A 20,853-nucleotide genomic window follows, 5' to 3' on the forward strand; every position below is an offset into this window, starting at 1 on the left:
TTCACACTCTGGCATGCTTGCAAACACACATGCACCTACTCAAGGAGAGAGATTGAGGGTCCCATTGAGCAGAGAGGCCCGGGGTCAGATTTTAGGGTCAGCGTTTGGGTCACTTGACGCGTCTGTTGGGGGAGACTTTCAGAGTGATGAAGGACGGGCAGAGCCAGAAGACAAACACAGAGGAAACCGCACAGAGCGTGAATCATATTTGATGATCTGTGCTGACTGTTAGCGTGTATGCCAATCCCTCATCAATTATCTTCATCACCATCTGACCCCGGAGTGGTTTGGGAAATGGTTTGGTTTTCAGTCATTTGCATGTTCTGTTAAAACGGTTGTTTCTCTGTGTTTTTGTGTGTGTCCCGCTTCTGCTTTCTCATCTGCCTTTTTCTGTTTTAACAACACCATCTCTTCCTTCAGAGAGATTATGCATTCGGCTGACTCCCACAACACAAACCCGCCTGTTGAGATCACCACCAGTGACGCCTATTGGGTAGATGCCTTGTGTATGATTGATTCTAAATAAATAACTGACAGTTGATAAGCTCTCTTTCAGACATGTGAAGACCCGTCAGACACGTGTGCATTTGCACCTCGGGTTCTGCAGCGTTCGAAGAAGTATTTTTATGCGTATTGAAATAAACTTAGATAATAACAATGTACCGTACAGAGTTTCAATAGCAGCTGTCAATAAACTATGTTAACACAGTAGGGGAAGTTTTAATGGTACGAGATTTATGCAGTTTGCAGTCAACAAGTAATACTGCCACATGAAATCTGTGACTACTGTTGTTATCTAATGTAACTAGGAAGTTTTGCTTGGGCCCAGCTCTTCAGGTTCGGGGGTATGGTTCCCTCTACAGTCGCAGAAAAATGCTTTGAGTAGTAAAAATATCATAAGAAGAAGCTTAAAATGTTCTTCATATCGCAATGTGTGGCATGTGTCGCTCCTCGGGTGGGACAGTGCGAGGGCTGGGCGAGGTTTTGCATGCCCTGCTCAGTGGGGGAACCATGACAGTAATGTTTCCAGATGGCGGGGGTTCAAGCAGCAAAGTAGGCCCACAAGTTTAATCCCCTGTGCCCGTGATACACTAAGAGATCTGTTTGTGGATGTCAGTATCTCTAGTCTGGCACACTATTTTCACAAATGCCAGTTAAGTTCTTCGTACAGTGAGACCATGTCTGAACATGTCTGAGACAAACGCATGGGTGTTGGTCGGGTTTTTATCAGAGAAATTAATGATTTACTCTGGATTGCACGCCACAGCATTCATGAACAGCGATGCTGCTTCACGTGTCGGCACGGCACTTGTTACAGGCACATGTGGGGAGTCGTTTTGAAGTTATGGTTCCGATGGATCATATCTTGGCGCACACGTTTCCCTTCACCGGTCACCAGTCATCACATAAAGGGTCATATGTGTCAAAAAGCTGCTTGAACAGACAGCTTGTTATGGCCAAGCTGTCTTATCAAAAACCAAATGGATTTATCAATGCAAACATCCTGACTGTGCAGCACTTCCTTTAGCGTGCATCCATGCGTGTTAAGTGTGCGCTGCACTGTGTATGAATTCCTGCTTAGCTCTTGCTCTGTTTCTGCCCGACTGGAACTTTCTTACCTACTTTTTTCTCCTCTCTGACTTCAACCCTGTTTTTCTGACCTCTATTAAACCTCCAGCAGCTGATGTAACGTGTGTGTATGTGCGCACGCGCTCATGCTCTTTTGTTTTTATCTCAGCCAGCGAGTCTAGAAGAGGGATTTCTGTTGGCAGCGCGCTCCTATTGCTTTTCTGCTCGTTCAGTTCGAGTATATGTAATCTAAATGGATGAAAAAATGCACATGTGATTAAAATACAGCTAAACATTTGTTTCCAATTTGCACGTTTTATATATGCATCTGGTCATTTTCACTTTATGTACATAATTTACTTAATATGCTGTTACACTTTTAAGATTTTTATGATATATACTTTTACTTTTTACCACATTGTCATATTTAATGAGTCTAATAAGCAGCACTTGGGCTTTCTTTAAATTCTTACAGTTATTTATGGCAGCCCATTCTTACATACCCCACCTGTTAAAGTAGTTAAAAGGGCCAGGAAATAGTGAGTTATACTCCTGCTAGCTAATGAGTTCATAGCTGGCCAAGAAACAAAATGCAGTTGTTCAAATGCATTTTGCAAAGTCTGTCCAAGATATGGTCTCCTGCTTACCCCATATCATCTTCATAAATAACTACGTCCATTTTTTCTTGCTTTTTGACTAGAATAGAGGAAAGAATAGACAAGAGGAGAATTAGTGTCTCTTACACCTTAGTCCGACCCTTATTTCTATTTTAGGCTACAATTGTTCTACCCCAGGCTTGAAAATCATATTGTCATAGCTTATTGTTGTCATTGTTCCAAAGGAAGAAGGTTGGACATTTTTCATACTGCGCAGAATTCAGGTTACAGACACAGTGAAAGTTTCTGTTACAGTTACAGCGCTTTTACCACTCAGTGGTGATAAAAGCTGGCTTATTATACAGCTCTTTGTAAAGCTAATTGTAGCCAGATGCACCTTATGATTAATTATAGTGTTTCCTTTCAGAGGCAGCAGAGCTGTACATTATTGTAATTATCTAGTTTCTCGCCACATAACAGAAGAGTGTGCCAACCATCGCAGCAAAAAGAAGCAGCTGAAATAACAGGCTAACTTTTTTTACTATAGGCTGAGACCCAAAGTGATTCACGAGATGCTCCTCTGGGATAATAAAGTAGTTAGTTAGAAGCACTCATCGAAGCTTGCAAACACACATGGAAATATAACAAACTTTAGAGTTAATATTTGGTAAGACCACCTTTATTCTCCAACTTAGCCTGAACTCTCTGAGTAAACTTTGTCATTTCTTTAAGTAGTCTTCAGGAATAGTTCTCCAGGCTTCTTCGTGAAGGACATTCAAAGCTCTTCTTTGGGTGTTGGTTGCCTTTTGTGCCGTTCTCTGTCAGCATGATCCCCTGCGTCAATGATGTTGAGGTCCAGGCTCTGGGGAGACTAATCTATGACTGACAGTCTTCCATTATGTGTTTTTTCTATCCAGATATGCTTTAACTGCAGTGTTTGGAATCATTGTTCTACTAATCAACAAAGTTGTTTGCAATCACATATTTTCCAGAAGTTGTTGCATTGTGGTGAAAAACCCCAAACTACTTTTCTGCATTCATAATTCCACCAATTTTGACAAGATCCCCAAGACCACTGGCTAAAATACAGCTCCACCCATGACAGATGGCCATAAAAACGCTATGTTGTAGCTCTATCCTGACCTCCTCCATACATATTGATGACAATTAGAACCAAAACTTTTATATTTGGAATGATCACTCCATAGGACCTGTTGCCACAGATTTTCAATCCTGTTCTTGTGTAATGTACAAAGCTCAGCCTTTCTTAGTGTGTCCTTTCCTTAAGAATGGCTCCTTGACAGCCACCTTCCATTCTGGCTTCAGTAAGGAAATCAACCAAAGGACCAGATCCACCTCTCATGTCCTGTATCAGGTCTTTGTTGGATTTTCCCCCCTCTACTTTTTAAGGATATGACTTTCATGTCCTTAAGAAATAGGCATCATGTACTATATATAGTTGTTTTTAGTCCTGACAACTCTTCTTTTGTTCTCCACTTGTGCAGTTTCCTCAAATTTTTTAAGGGCACACTGCACATCATGTAGATGTCGTTTTCAGCTAATAGCGCTCTATCATTCTCAGAGCACTATTATGTGTGGTTCTAGACTTGAACACTAGCATCAAATACCAGTATTTTATTAATTATTTTATTGTTTATTTTATTTATTGTATTTTAGATTCTTCCCCCAGTTTGAGTCCCTTCTTTGCCCCAGTTCATTTGAATCGGGGTAACGTGATTGAAATTCATCCTTCTTGAAGTACTTGTTTGTACTGTAATGTTAGTGATACTTACAGGTTACATGAACACTGTTGTTGGTAGTCTGGCTGTGGAAATGTGAAAAAGAACAGTTAGGATCATTATATTGGTAAAAACCTTCCCAACTTCCTTAATTAGAATTTAAAAATACATTAAGAGCTTGCTCTGGGCTTCTGAGGAGAAAAAAGGAAACATTTCCAGCTTTAAAAATGAAGCTATTTCATGCCTCATTATTTTAAACAATGTTAGCCTGAGCAGAGGTAAGAACTACTGATTCTGGCTGTCGCTCTATGAATAAACCTTTTGATTTTTCTCCTTTGGCAAAAGTGTCTTTGTTAAAGTTTTAATCGGGGTTATCTTGGTATAATAGTTCACTTTAGTAAAAGTTTGTTATATTGTGTGCGAATTTTTGTAGTAGTCTCATTAACGAGGCCTCGTTGCCATTATTACACTTATCTATCCTGAGAATGAGACTCATTATGAAGTTATACAAGTCTGCTTTTGTCTCAATTGACAGCTCATTATATGCACATCTTCCCTCCCACTCTTCTCGTCTCTGCAAATCCAGCATGTCCTCTCGTTCTTTCCTGTTATTATATTCCCTTCTTCCTATTTCTCCTCTTTCTCTTCTCTTGATCATCCTTAAAACCTCCGTCTCCTCCTCCCGCTTTTATCTCCTCTTCTGTTCCTCATCTCCTCTTCTGCTCTGCTCCCATCAGCCCTCCTTCTCTACGCTCCGCCCCCTTTTCTTTCCCTTTAATTTCTCCATTCCTCTCTACATCTTAGCACTTTTGAATGCCTTCCCATTACTCTGTCCTCTAATTCTTGCTAAATAACAACAGAATCTAAACCAGAAAAACAGTGTTTTCATGCATCAACAACATCAGCGGCACAGCCCTCATTTTGCTTGACAAAGGCAGCGTGTTTTTCTGGTTGATGTAAGCGTTAGACTGACTCAGGCCTTGTGACATTTCTGTCTCTCACTGAGGCTTTAGAGAGACAGACAGGCACCTCTGCAGTAACCCTACACCATGAGTGTGTGTTTGTGTGTGCGCACGTGCACACAGTTATTGCATCATTGTCATATAATCCAATCTCCATTTCTGCCTCTCCAGACTTTTCTCCATCTCTCTCATCTTTTGTTTTCACAGTTGGCTGGAGTGTAGCTGTCAAGGAAAGCGCACTGTTTTTGAAATCTTTTATTTTTTTTGGACTTCACAGTCTTGTCCAATTTCCTTGTTCCCTGAGAAACGTTATTATCCCAGTGTACAAACGCTGTTTTTCACTGTATGGAATATCTCTGCATTGTGTGTTGTCTCAACAGGAAACACTTCAGAGGACAAATATGCCCATTTCCTCTTCCTGTAACCTCACTTCCATCCTTGCTTCTGCTGTCACGCCTCTTCCTCGCTGCCTGCTTTGTTTGTCGTGTGCGCTCGTTTTCTGCGCGTTTGCATCTATAAACGTATAAAAGGAAAAAGGAAAGGGTGCGAAAAGTCAAGAAAGATGGGTGTCTTCTTAAACATTCACATGTGTTTAAATCAGTTTGATTCAAATCAAACGTCTGCGTGTGTGCATCTCAGAGGGCTACTTGAAGAAAGTACAAGAAAAACTAGGCTAATGTCTTGTAAGACTGTGCACTTTGGCAGTAACGGACTCACATCTGGAACAAATTAACCCTAAAACCTGCATGTAACAAAACCACAGTCACTCGTCAGACAGACCCACAGAGAAACGCACATAAACACACACACACATGCACGCACGCATAAACATGAACACTTGGCTGCAGGTCATACTGGATCTCGTCCAGTTGTCTCTCAGAGATTACTTCAGTTTTTATTGCATGGCTCTATCGGTAGCCTGTATCTGTTCAACTTCTCTGGTTACCCCGGTCAAGGATGGAGCCTAAATAGGTTGCTCTGCCTCGCTTTAACCAACCAGCTGCAAAGGAAATATGGGCCATTGCTAAGTGAAGAAAAGGGCAGGGGGGAGACCGAAAGACAGCAAAGAGATGCGGCTTGGGAAAAAAGGGGGGAAAATGCAGATGTTCTTTTGCATTCACTTCCATTTCCAGCCATTTCTTTTGTCTCATTTCCTCACATCTCTTTCTGTGTTTACATGAGCTAATCCTCCTTTTATGTTTATTGTATAGAAGAGAGTTGTGAAGTGGTGTGTGTGAGTGCGTTTGTGTATTTATGCACACATGCATATGGTTTCTTCTCCGGCTGTGCATTTCCTTTAGTAGTTCTTTGTGTGCATGTGTGCGCCTTCAGTGTTACTGTTAATCTGTTGACAGCCTTGCGGGCTTGTGGAGGAGTCTGAAACGGCACAAGTGCACAAACACATCATTGACATAGTGTGTAGTGTCCTCGGAGTCGGTGTGTGTTTGTGCCGCAGCAACACTATATTCATGTAAACACCCGGTTGGTTCCTCTGACTAAAGTGGTTGTTAGACTGACAGAGCATAAATACTGAGCTCTTTAAATATTCAGCGCACAGTTTTAAGTACACGCTTTTACTCTCCTCTCTATTTGTGACCTAAAATTATGATTTATGTAAAAACAAAACAACTTGGATGCTTTTAAAAAATAAGGGGAGCCCACGAAAGTAGAAGATAGTATCAGGTCATCCATGTGGCCTGTTGGTGCATGGCACCAGTGTGATTCCAGTACTATCCTACAGTAGTCAGTTTGTGTCAGTGAAAAGGAAAAATCTGTAAAAAAGTGTAAAATCTAGAAATTCTAAAGTAAAGAGGTGAACGTACAAGATGGCAAGCCTTGAAGAGGTTGTCATCATATTAAGTCAAAAAATAGTACCTAAAAATCATTCTTGCCTTCATCTTTGTCTTTGATGATTGTTTGCTACGTGTCAGTAGAAGTGCTTGATGCTGTATGGCAGATAAATTGTAGTAATTCCTGTCTGGAGGTACTTATACTTGGGATACTTCTGCAGTTTCCAAGGGTGTGCATGAAGGATATGCTTTACTCATTAAAAACATGAATTCTGACATTACATTTGCATTAAGAAATAGAAAATGTCAAGTAGTCGTGAACTAGATAAGTTAATACTTAAAAAAGATTGAAATGCATAGCTTAAAGAAATAAATAGTCAGTTGAAAGTAACAGGTAAATGTTTAGTGGACCTGTTAGGCTTTTCCTTGTTTTTCAGCATAGTCCAAGTCTGTGTAGCTACAGTCATTTAAAAAAGACAAATCTAAAAGCAGTCTGTGCAGTCCTGTGAAAAAAGTATGCTCGATTTAATAGCTCGTGGAACCAACTTTAGCAGCAATAACCTGAAGTAATCATTATATGTATGATACCCTTCCACCACCATGCTTTACACTTGTATGATGTGTTTGTGCTGATGTGCTGTGTTTGATTTTTCCCAAATATGGTGCTGTCCATTATAGCAACACATCTCCATTTTGGCCTCATCTCTCTAAAGGACATTAATCTAAAGGTTTGTAGACGCAAGCTGTGCTACCGTGTTCTTTTTAGAGAGAACGGGCTTTCACCTGGAAAGCCTTCCAAACAAGCTATACGTCTTTAGTCTTTTTCTAATAATGATTTAAATTGAGCTATTTAAAGTTATTATATCATATGAGCACATGTCAAACATGATAGTTGGTGTTTCTACTGAGACCAGTAGAGCAAAGTCAGAAATCTTGTTTTGTTGAAGTCTTTGAAGAAAATAAATCTACAGGCTTCCATTGGACTCTATTACATCTTATTAGTTGTGGCAATTTCATACTGTACTTGCTTACTTTCTAAATGAAGGAACTTTTTTTTTTAAACCACATTATTTTCTAGCTGAATGCCTTAATAGGCCATCCTTTTTGTTTACTGCAGTGTGTTAAGACACACAAAATGCTGTCATGTGATTGGATGCTGATGGCTGCTGATCTTTAAAGTGAAACTGGAGAAGTGCTGAAGTTCAGCTTAGGCGTTAATAGTGGAGGCCTAGTTTTAATGCTGTGTAAAGTGATAGTCCTCACAGATTATGTCACAGATTTTTTTCTGGGACAGTCTGAGTCCTTTCTCTCACGCTGACCCCAACCCTCTGTTATTATCGGCTACTGCGGCCACGGCGTGATGTGTCATTTACATGTTATAGAATCGAGGAATGGCACACGCCAACATACACAGCATATAAACACACAGACATGGATATTGGGTTTCTCGTAATGGACTCCTGCCGGTAGCATCTGTTGGTATTTTAGTCGGATTTAGAAGGGATTTTATCCGTGATCCTTCCACAGTATATGGGATGTTTCAGCTTCAGAGACTTTCTCAGCAGCGCATGTTTTTGTTTTGTTTTTTTTCCCTGGCATTAAACATACAACTCATTCATTTGAAGGGACATTAAATAAGATTTAAAGGTCTGAGGAGTATACACTTCAGGATCATTTCCACTCTGTCTCATCTGTTTATGATGTGTTAACAGAGAAGCAGGTGGATTTCTGCTATATTAAGACTACAGTCTTTTAAACAGAAATATCCTATCGCCATATACACACAAATGCAAAATACACATGCACACAGATATATAGAAAAGAGGGCTTTAAAAGCATTGCTACACAAACTCCAGTGATTATGCACACTTGATCTGGCAAACTCATTTCAATGGCACAGAGGATCTATTATGCTGAATTAATAAAGTAGCTTTACATGATACTAGTTACAAAAAATCCACTTTTTAAAAGATATCCTACTATGCAGACCCCCACTTCTTTCTCCTGAAACAACAGAATTTAGCTTTTGTCTCTTTAGCAGCGTCTTCTATCCGTAAAAGCCTGCTTTTTTTTGATTGGTCAACTTTGGGAAACCTGCTGAGGGGCAGCACCTAGTGTTTGGGAACTATACTGTCTGTGCTGTATTGGTGTGCTTTGCATAGAAGAGACGACGATGTAAAAAAGTAGAACATTTTTACATACTGAGTATTATTTAGAGCGTGTAAAAGTTTATAAATCAATAATATAATTCAAAGACTGTTCGGTGTTTTCAAGGGAGACAGGATTCTGACCTTTGAACTCTCAGTACAGACTGCTTGTGTAGAATTAATTGGACCACTGCGTACTAAACCAATTACAAAATTAAAGGGAGCTTAAAATCTTCATATTTCGATTCTGTTTCCTTGAGTCTTCAACTCACGAATGGATGACACAAATTAAAAAAGAAGGAAAAAGCGAGCGATTTATTACAGTTAATGAAAATAAACATGTAAACCAAACAACAGCTCGTTCCCTACAGCAAAGCTACTGTTTTCTTTCTTTCTTTCTTAATTCAAAACCCTTCCGTTGTGGCCAGTGGTAACCACTGTATCCCCCTATTTTTATTATTATTTTTTTCATGTGACTTCAATGGATCTGTGTTTGAACACCAAAGGAATCCATTGTTGGTTGCTAATCATTTCATTTAAAACTATATTCAATGAATGCAGCTTTATAAGAGTCGTGCTTTATGCCTGTTGGCATTAGTGCGGTATTAGACTGTAAGCTTTGTTGTAAGAAATCATGTCCTGTAACTTGAGCATGTTCAAAGGGCGATGAATTGCGCCTCGCTCTTTGTTTTTAAGGCAGTCGAAATGCTGAATATCATTATTTATATCCTGTTTGGTCATCTTGAAGCTGGCGTGTCAAAGTTTTACTCATTAGCTCCTGGAATTGGGATTATTCCAGGTATAATGAGATTCTTTGTTCATGGCATGCTGTTGCAGATTAACACTTTAGAGCGAAGAACTTTACACCAGAAGTTCCGCTCGTTATCCTCAGATTTCCTCTCATTAGCCTTGGATCAAGATTGGATCAAGTGACTGAAACGTAGAGGTTGATGTCGGGGGGGGTGCCATATTTAAAACCCATCCTGCTCTCAATCTGAGGGAATGTGTGAATAGAAAATGTGTAGGATAGTAAGGGAGTAAAAAAAAAATTGCCAAGGAAAAACACTGAGGAGACAGAGCAGGGGAGGGGAGATGAAGCATGACCAACAGAGCAAAGGGTAATGACTACACTGGCAGAGTGTGTGTGTGTGCCTGGCTGCACAGTGTACACCAACACAGAGAGTTGGGACAATAGCGCACAGTGAGTGGCAGGATGAGATGGCACCTATTGTTAACATTCATGAGCATACAGCATAGGCACACACAGCCGGAGATCCCATGAATGGGTCTGTTTGTCTACGAATGAGATAAAGGAAAAAAAACCCCAGAACATCAGTGTGTGTTCCACCTGTAGGAGAAGGTAAACCGAACCATCATAAATCCCATAAATAACATTTCGCCCAGCAGAATATGTTCATCGAACCAACATGCGGCATGTATCTCACCTCATTTTCTGCTGAACCCACTGCTTCTGCTGCACCTAGATAGCATTACAATACACACACGTGCACACATGGCCCTGGTTACTGCGATACGTAGAGTGGTGATTGAGGGGAAACCAAAAACCACCGTAATATGAGGAAGGAAAGGGGGTCTCTGAGTGAGTCGGGTAGTCGAGCAAAGAAAGCCGAGCGAGAGACCACAGTATAACGCAAAGACAGGCGCTGTTTAGGTGTGAATGCCTTTTTGAAATGATCAGTCAGTCCCGACTTTCTCTGCCTTCTGTTTCGTCTCGTTTCATCCATTCTTATTCACAACAGATGCTCGTTCTCTGTTCCGCTGTCTCTCGCGCTCTCTTTTGCTGGCTAACCATAACAAGCTGTGGTAAAGGTCTTGGCGAGGTTTTGGTTTGTGTGCCTAAGTGAGGCATGTGTGGGCCTTTGTGCGCTCTTGTTTATTAGATGTGTAGGTGCATGAGGGTATAACGGGGGTGGGGGTGTTCTTTGCAGGAGAATGTTTCCAGACTGTGGGGGGTCTTAGTGGAACGTACCGGCTCTTTTTCACGCACACACGATGAGGTCTTTAAAGTATCTAGAGACGAACCAGCTCATTGACTCAGCTGAGGGGTAATTAGGATTTACATGTCCTGGTTTTCCTTTCTCGAGTTGCAACTTTCTTCAAAATTCGGGTCAGGACTCTAAGGTTTATTAGAAGAAATTCAAATGGGGTCAGCAACTCCGTCCGGCGCACTTGGATCAAAAGTTTGTTGCACGGTTAGGCTGCTTGAAAGGATTGCATGATTATAGCAAAAACACGATACCGTGTCGTGATAGAATTTGTTTTAATGAAAGCTTTTCTGTCTGCATTAACCTGGGATGAGGCTGGATAGCTGCATGTAGCACACAACAGGAGACGGTCCACTTTAGCTGCGATCGCACCTCTGGGAATGTGATTTAGGCGAACCTGGGTAGTTTTTGGAGGATGCAGGACACACAGCGCCAAGGGCGTATTAGCTGTTCGCACATCAGTGCATTTCAACATCACACTGATTTTTATGAGGAGGCTGGCAGGTTAAAGACTGTTTAATGTATAATCCAATCATTTGCATTCTCACGTGCATCTGTATCGGGTAATGCCAAGAAATGTCCAGGTTTGAAGTTCAAATATCAAAATTGCTTAGTACTCACCACTTACATTCCTCGTATTAAAAAGTTTTGACATGGATGCATCATCTGGTTTTAAAACAAAACATCTGTTAATGTTTTTAGCAGCATAAACGGGATCTAAGCACTCTATTTCTCCGTATCTTGGACCCAGAGCCTACAGGAATCTGCCAATTTGCTCGTCATCGGAATATCTGGAACATAACTCTCAGGGTTCATTTGGCACACAGTGCGAAATGAACCCTTTTTTTTAGTGTTTTAGTTTTTTTGGTCTTATTTTGCAACGTTAAACTGGTGTAATATTTGATATTCACTCTAGCAGACCAATCAGTAAACCTTTGATAAAATCCTCACCACGTATAATAATGCACTTTTTCATTTTACAGTTGCATCTTTATCATTTTGCTGATGATTTCTACAGTTTCCTGTAGTTTTCTACAGAAATTAGCATTTCCTGTGATTTCACAGAGGTTGATTGGACAGTCTTGTGCCCTGTCTGTTTTAGTTTTTGAAAGCATTGCTAGCCACTCACGAGCGCACACCATAAACACACACACTGAAAATGTTGGCGTCCTGCAGGTATTTTTCCTCTGAATCAGGAACAGATTTTTCTTTAAATCACTGGGAAATACCCTGATCTCAATTCCCTGTAACACCTGGTAGGATCCGAAACTTTAACAGATATGTAACAGGTCTTGGCTGGTGAAACAGTTGAAGTTCCTGATGGTTTAGCATTTTCCCAACCAACTGTCAGAACAGTGTCTTTCCCTTCTTTTCCTTATGTTTGTGTCCTTTTCATTAAAAAGAAAAACTTAATAAAATTGCTGTTATATAATGTAAAGCCTGAGAAACAGTTCTCATCGCGTAATCGTGTAATCATTTACGCTATATTTAGGCATCTGTTGTCCCCATGGGGGATTAGCCACTTAAACAATATCCTGTAAGTTTGAAGAACATACCACAAATTTACCAAGTCACGTCGCGCTTTCCTGGCATTCGCGTTGTTTTCTTGTTCGGTCCATCTGGTGCTGTGGGTGTTGATCTCCTGTCGGGGTGCAACAGACCAGAGAGGAGCAGATCACATGATCATAGTGTTAAAGCACAGAGGGATGTCCAGACTAAATTAGCCGATCAGAGGGTATCAGCTTGCAGCATCTCTGCAGGAAACTGCATAATACTGTAACACTGCAGGTTGTGTTTCTGCCAGCCTGTCTGGACTGCCTTGGCTGTATGTGAGTGCATGTACTGTGCAAGTAGGGCAGACATACTTAGTGCTGTCACCTTATGCAGGGATATGTATACGTGGATTCTTTCAAGTTGTCAGATAGGCTAAGGGAACACAGTAAGATAGCAATGCAGGGATTAGAGGGTGAGAAGTCCTTATGTTAAAAAGACCTGTACGTGTGTGTGTGTGTGTGAGTGTCAGATAAGAGGCTGCTGATTCCAGCGTGGAGGCGTGTCTCGCTTAAGTGCGCGTGTATGAGAATGAGAGACAGAGATGTGGGTTTGAATGAAAACTGAGGATATTTTTGAGTCTGACAAACTCGAGTCTCATGATGTTTTGAAGCTTGGAGAGAAAAGAAGGGATAAAGAGAGAGAGGGAAAGAGAAAACATCCATCCCCAACAACATGACTTATGTGTCCCGGATCAAATTTATTCCTTAAATACCCGCATCCTAACACCAGCTTTGTTTTATTTTAAACATGCTCTTCTTTTAGATATAAATCCACTGTCTGTGAGTAGAGTGCTGGAGCCACTACTACTGTGTGCATCAGAGATGTGTGTCCATTTATACACTAGAACGAAGAAGGAAACATTAATAATGGATTAGCAGCCCCATTAGACTTGCTGTCTGCTTTCTCGGGCCCGTGTCTGTGGACACAAATGCGCACACATGCACTTGTGTTTTCATTACTTGAGAGAACATCATGTTGACTTGGATGCATTTCCTGCAGACTAACTGTAACGATATCCATAGCGCCCTAAACCTGACCTTGAACCAAATCTTCACCTTATGCAGCACATGTTACATGTAACACACTTGCTTATAATCTGACTGTTTTAGCACATTTACTCGTGAGAAATGTGAGTACACACACAGTGAGTGCATGAATGAGTGATTAAGTCAATGAGTGAGTAAATCTTCTAATGCCCGGAGGGAGGTGTCTTAGCAGAGATATGAGTGGTCAGGGTCTTTTCTAAGTGCTGCTGGGAAATGGAATGCTGGCTTCCAGGCAGTCAGGTGACCTATGGCTATGGTGACTGTGGAGTCATGTGATCATAATAGGAAAGAGATAATAGAAGAGCGAGGGGGTACAGTCAGCACTCACATGGATGTTTTGTGTGTCGATTGCTAATGGGCTATCGCTGGGCGAACGGTTGCTGCAGGATAAAGGGATAAGATGTTACAGGCCATAAAACACTCACACCCTCCCTGACACACATTAATGCACTTCAGAAACACACTAAACCTTTCAGACATCCCCCTCTCCTCTCTTTCTCTCACTCTCGAAGTCATATGATATAGATGAGGCCCTGGGTTATACAATATGACAGTATGAGATCATCACCTCAGAGATTGTCCTAATCTCTGAAGCAGCTCACAAGATTTTCTAATAGCTTTATAACATTTCCGAACGCTTGCTCATTGTGACCGAGCAGCGCCGAACTGTTTGAGCGGCTGTTTGTTTGTCAAAGCTGGTGGTCTAAACGGTGATAGTTTTTTTTTTTGTTTTTTTTTTTAATGAAAAATAATCCCATATACACACAATTTAACTGACTTCAGAACTACAATCATTATAAAATAAATTACTACCAAACTGGGGTTTTAGTAGTCGTATTATTTAGAAATTCATTTAAGAACCTGAAGGAACCTGAAGTGGAGATTAATTCTATTGGAAACACTGCGCACACAAAAAAGGAAGAAAATTCCTCCTCACATTTACACACAAGTGCTTGAAATGATCAAATATTGCATAAAAGTTATTTTTATGGCGATTTACCGTCATAAAATCTAAATTAGTTTTTCTAAAATACCATACAGCCCTTCTTTTTGTACTTATTGGATTTAAAAGTTTCCATCTGTTCACTTAAATTTTCAGGAATTTTTCCGGTGTGCCACTGTGTCCAAGGTTTTTTTGGGGGTTTTTTGTGGGGCTGTTATCAAATCAGCCTGTGTACTGGAGCTTTAAAACCATTTGAATGATTGATGGCAAGTGTCTCGTCTGTCTCAGATGATTTTGCTAATGCACTGGATGTTTTGTGTTGGGTCGGATTCATATTCAAATAGAGTACTAAAATAAAACAATACAAAGCTTAAAAAAAAAGAAGAGCAGATTAACAGCATTTTATGAAAGACGGCATTGATGTTTTGGCCTGAAAACATAAAAGAGTTGAATGCTGTGCCCTCATTGGACCTCTTTTTAAAAAGTGGTTGCCTTGGCGATAATCCCTGTAACATTATGGGAGTAGGTGTCTAAGCTCTGACGTCTATATCCTTTAAAACACTGCCGTTTCTTATATTTTTAGACTGTATACTGTGGTGTCTGCACTTCGATGGAGTCGCAGCCCTGTGTGTCAGTCCTGCTGCTCTTTCTGTGCTCATCTGTAAACCAATCTGTCAGTTCACTTTCCCATAATTTCATCCTCTAAAAGGGTCACCGACGTTATGAAACGTCCTGGATGTGTGTCACGACTTCCTGTCAAAGCACGAATTTCTGTTTGTTCCACGTTAATTGGAGCACCTCTTTCATATTTGTTTTAATCCTTTTCCCAAATCTGGCGCAACTTGCTTGTAACTGCCAGACTTGATAATTTAGAGAAATTTAGACGGTTTTTTTTCTTTTTAGGGACCGTATTTGGGGCTAAATCCTGTGAGTACTGAGGTGTCGTCACCTTATTTTATCGTCGTCAGGCAGCCGTGATTTTGTTTATTTTTGGGGAGCGATGTGCTGAATGTGTCAAATATGGTTAGACACAGAGCTGGTGAAGAGCGGTTCAAAACACATGCAGACAAAGGCAAATAATCACATAGATATTAAGCTTAACATTAGACATTCCCACTAAAACTGATAAACAAGCCTAGCACAATTTACTAAATAATATACTCCTTTAAATTGCAACAATTTAGTTTAGTTTTATTTTGTGAATATGCATTTGGCACTTTCTGTGGTAAGGTGAAAACCCTAGCAGTCAGACGATCCTCTATGAGCAAGGATTTGGTGACAGTGGGGAGGAAGAACTCCCTTTTAACAGGAAGTGACCTCCAGGATGACAGGAAGAGCCCAAAGAAGACAATAACAACAAAAAGACAGCACAGAGTGATCGTTCACCTGTTTATTAGTAAACTACTTAGGATTTTCTTGACATATTTGTCAGTGTACAAATGCACGAACGCGGGCAGGCTTAAAGATTTTTACAGCAGGTCCCCTGCTCACATTGACTTTTGCGTTTTTATTGAGGTATCAGTGGTTGAGCTGGAATTCCTGTTAAACTGTGTGGAGGATGTTTCTGTGAAGCCAGTCTTCCACAGGAGGGAAGAATGCAGACTGTGGCTTTTTTTTCTCAGCTTGTTTTGGTCAACCTCCTACTGGGAGGCTGCTACCACTTCAGGTAAAGACAGCTGAAGCTCGGTGCAAGCGCTGTAGACTGCAATTCCCATTGAGAATAAGATGAAGACGTAGGTGGTGGAAGCCGAGGATTTGATGTGCGTTCATTAGCAAGAAGCCATTTACTGCAGCACTTGAGTCCATTATCACTTAGATAGCGATCTGGGGTGTTAGCGTCTTATGATTTTCTGGTTCTGGGTTTTCAGACAGTGAACTATTCTTTAAATTATCCTCTAAACCTAACAGTTTTATATTTCCCAATAAAATAGTCACCAGAGTAGCTTGTCAATTGGTTGAACACTGACTAATTTTGTAAATGTAGGATTGCTGGCAAAATTTCATGAACACATAATGCAACGCGGGTGTGAATATTAGCCTTTAGTTTGAAACAGAGTGCTTCACCAATAAATATCGCACAGCTCAGCTCAAAAGAAGATCGAGTGTGGAGCTGTTTGTCACTCTGTCTAATGGATTTTTGTGGAGTCTTTGAGTTAAGATGAAAGGACACTTCTCTTTTATCCCTGTCCGCATCCTTTACTAGTGTAATGCAGAAAGGTTTTCTGATAGTATCAGGTTCCCCCGTTTCATCTGCACTTGTATTTCAGTACAGTATGTTCAGCTGCTGTTCATCAGTGTAAAAGATTATTGTTATCAGTTTCTCTGAGCTTATATGGAGTCATGTTTCATAGGAATTGTCATTCTCCTCCCCTCCCATTTTCGTTTCTGCATAATCTCTTTGTTCTCTTCTGATTAGCTCTCCTCTCCGGCCCTCAAGCTTCTTCCTGACTTGATTTGATTGTAATTGCACATGCTGTAATAATGTTGTACTACTGACACAGCATGGTTAATTTAGGAAAAACATTCCCTCCCTTCTAATTCACGTTGTAACGTTTCTCTCGGTTTTTGCGTACACGTGACCGAGTTTCCCTTTCTGTCCTGTTTGCAGGATCGTAAACTGTCCAAGTCCGAGCGCCAGCGGTTCAAAGAGGAGGCCGGCATGCTGAAGGGTCTCCAGCATCCTAACATTGTCCGCTTCTATGACTCCTGGGAGGGTCCCTGCAAAGGAAAGAAATGCATTGTTCTCGTCACTGAGCTCATGACATCTGGCACGCTAAAAACGTGAGTATATGAGGGATAGAATTTCTTTTCCAACATGTCAATTTGCTGACTTTTGAGACTAAGAAGCTGTGCAGGAGGCTTCTGAGAAGCCAAATATTAGGACACCAGACCCATGTGAATTAACTGAAAACTATAGGTGTGACTGAAAGGTGTGAACTGTGTGATGAGAAATGTTCACTGTTAACACCCACACTTACAGTAGAGTCCATTCTGACATTTTTCTCTTGAAGAGCACTGTCAGCACAGATTATGACTCACCTCCAGTTTTTCATTGAAATGTAAAACACACACGTGTGTCATCCTCTTTGCTATTAAACTGATCTGCAGTCTTTCTCTCTTTTCATATGTTCAAATGGCCTTTCACAGTACTGTTACAAGCACCTCACATCCTGGGGTTTCAGTGCTGATTGCAGCTGTGAGTCAGCCAGCATGGCTGTGTTAAGTACGGTATTTACGTCACTTACATCACCACAAAGGGTGAAATGACGCAGAATCATCAAAACTCTGGTGCGGTTTTGGACATGATGGGAGTTTTTATTTATTTATTTATCTTTTTGGACACTAAACAGTCGAATAAAACTGCTGTGGTCCCATTCGTGTCGCCGAAAATGGCTCGATCCTATCAGGGCAAAAGACGCAACACATGTGGGGTGTCCTGTGAGGTTGCACTGGCAGCCCGGGGGCCTCTGTGAGTCTGATTGGGATTAGAAAAGTTTGAGGGTGTGTCAACACTGTTATGTTCATCAACGTGTTTGGAGTAATTTTCAGTGTACATATGTGACAAACTGTACATTGATGGCCTGCCAGCTCCACAGGCAGTTGTCAGTGTCTGCCTCTCAGACTGTCACTCCACATGCCGTGACTGAATGCCAGCCTCCTTGCCGATTAGAATAGATGTGCATCTGTGTTTGTCAATGCGATTGTTGAGCTCCTGACACAACAGAAGGCTAAACGTGGGGTGACACAGCCTGCGTCATACAGTACATCATGCGACACTGGCCCACCTGCCAGCTGCTGCTTCTGCTGCACATTCCTCTCATTCCCGACATCATTCAGGAGTGACACTGGTCATCGTCCACTTAGTTTAGGTTAAAGTGACAGAGAGGGAGACAGAAGACTACAGTGTGAGAGAGTTATGCGCAAATATTCTGATGAATAGACAAACGGATACTTAGACGTACAGTTTGAAAGCCGCTCGGTAGAGTGACAAACCTGTGACCAAAGCACTAACAGCACTAACAAGGACCGTAGCGCCCTCCACTGGAGGACTACAAAAATTTCCTACTTTTTTTAAATAGAGAAGCTGTGCAGACACGCTCAGTCCTCTGCATACGCCTTAGAATAAACACACATTTAGCAAATATAGTTTTCTGTTTTCCAACTCTTTATGGAACTCCCTACTGAGTGAGAAAGAAAAAAAGAGAGAAGAAGAGTTGTATCCTTTTCTTCTTTTTGAATTATACATGATTAAATAAAATATTCAGAGAAGACCTCGGTCAGAAAATCCAAAAAACTGCTTGGATCCAGAAGTGTGTGTGCCAAACAACTATAATATACTCCAAAGTAGTAACAAGTAACAAGCAGTGCACTGGACTCTTCTAGATACATGATGCATACATGATATCAGGATTGCAATTCTAGTTACTTTTAATGTGTTTTTATGCACATAATGAAACAAAGATGCAACATCGCGTTTACCAGAAGACACTCCCATTTGAAAAACTGGAACCAGTGAAGGAAAAAAATACTTGCAAAAAAATAATTTTATATCAAAATTGTTGCTGATTAACTTTTTGTTGATCAACACAACAAGGTTGCTTTTTTTAAGACTATATGGAGTGGATGGATGTGCACTTATGAAGAGGATCAAGGCATCTGAGGGGTTTGGCCGTCATCCAGAAAAATACTGAGAAAGGAGAGGGACCGCTGCACGCTGAAGAGATGGAAAAAGAAAGGGAGATGATGGGAGGGTGGGGGTGGAGGCGATAGGGGAGGAAGATAGGATGGAAATACTTGCCACCATGGAGTGCCCTTATCTGTGTGCATCTGTGTGTGTAAGAAATGTTTATACTGCTGCCATCTTTTTGTTTTGTAAAGGTTTATTTTTGGAAGAATACTTGTCTGTTCACAAATAATAAAGACTGCATTTACTGCTCATGAGAGCCGCACATTCGTGTATCTACAAGTGCTAATTTGCGCGCTTGGAATCATAGCATGGCTGAGTGAGCGTGCGAGCTCGCGCGATGCTTTGTTGCAGTGTCACTCTAGCGCTGCATGCCACGGCATTTTCCCTGTCTTTCAACGCTGTTCTGACTTCAGAACGACAGAAGAAAGAAAGCAGAGGGGACGGGCGAGGAGGCTTAGGTAAGGGGGAAGAAGAGGATAAGAGGCGTGTGGCTTCTTAAGAGAGAGATCAGAGGTAGCAGAAGAGATGCAGGTTGATAGAGGGAAGTTAAGATATTCACATGCACATTTGAAGGTTTGTTCACTTTAATAGTCCCTAAAATTATTATTTATGCTCTGCACACTAAAAGCCATCTTCCTGTGAAAAAAAAAAAAAAGAATTTACCCAGATTTTCAAAGCTTTTAATGACAAACCATAGAAAAGCAGTTAGAGGATTAAAATAAGAAGCATATAGAAGACTTTGATTGTTAAAAATCAGGGTAAAGACTTTACTATATAGTTGTTTTTAATAATTAGCCATCTATCTGTTCACCCATCTATCCGGTTCACAGGGGGGTGGAGTCTATCCCAGCTGTCGCGAGACAGGTTGCACCTTGGGAAGATTTAGCCAGTCTATCAAAGGTCTAACATAGTAGAGACAGACAAAGATTCACACTCATATTCACACCTACAGCCAATTTATAAGCACATGTCTGTGGACTGTGGGAGGAAGCTGGAGAACCTGAAGGGAATCCACACAAGCACAGGGAGAACATGCAAACTCCACAAAGAAAGGCCCCAGGCAGCCTCAGGAATACATGCAGGATTTTAGAAAGAAGTATAGGATGCAAATATCCAGTGTTTTTCTCTGGGAAGAAGTTGAGTAGAGGTATAAAGTGGCACCAAAGGGAAATGCTCAGTTAAGCCCAGCACTCAGTGAGTGTACTTTCCATTGCTCGTTAATGGATGCTTTCTGCTCCGTCAAAGATACTGGGTCACAGCTAAAAGTTGTTGAGCCTCTGTGGCTGTAACACAGCAGTCTGGATGTGGCTTAAGCACACCGCTCTATAATGCTGTAATGCTCACACGGTGTTGTGTGAGCTTCTTCTTGTCAGTTAGGACAGAGTTGCAGGTGCTGAATTATTAGAGCAGCCGGTGACACCGTGGCGCTGACGGTAATGCTGGAGTCAGACTTATTGATGTCGCTCTGCATCGGGTCAGCTGTCTGGAAGCAGAGCTGGAAGAGGGCATTGCTGTCTGAGACAGAAACATTGTTTGCAGAGTCAGTCTATAGTTCAGTCAGCTGCCTGCTATTCACCAGATCCATGGGGACATTTCTGAGCTAAGCTTGGATATTGAATTAAATACACTAATTAGATCAAAGCCACAATTACTTAGCTCCTCTGCCTGCTTTAAGGCTGTGAAATTAGCACACCATGAAGAAGACTCACGGGGCGGTTGATCTCAGGAGTATGCCCTGCCTACCGTGCTCCTTGGTCACATTTGGCACAATACCGAGAAGAGGAAAACGCACATTTCTCTGTAGAGTTGAATTG

General features: G+C 41.2%; 1 protein-coding gene across 5 annotated transcripts in view; it reads left to right on the plus strand.

Annotated features, from left to right (window-relative positions):
• The window catches only part of wnk1b (WNK lysine deficient protein kinase 1b), a 95,589-nt gene that overhangs the window by 27,330 nt on the left and 47,406 nt on the right, over positions 1 to 20,853 (plus strand). For all 5 annotated transcript variants that reach the window (XM_039601568.1, XM_039601571.1, XM_039601570.1 and 2 more), the window contains exon 3: positions 16,961 to 17,133. In XM_039601568.1, coding sequence (XP_039457502.1) covers positions 16,961 to 17,133 — 173 coding nt within the window. The remainder of the gene's footprint in view (positions 1 to 16,960; positions 17,134 to 20,853) is intronic.

Source organism: Oreochromis aureus, linkage group 17, assembly GCF_013358895.1.
Source record: "Oreochromis aureus strain Israel breed Guangdong linkage group 17, ZZ_aureus, whole genome shotgun sequence".
NCBI classification, from domain to species: domain Eukaryota; kingdom Metazoa; phylum Chordata; class Actinopteri; order Cichliformes; family Cichlidae; genus Oreochromis; species Oreochromis aureus.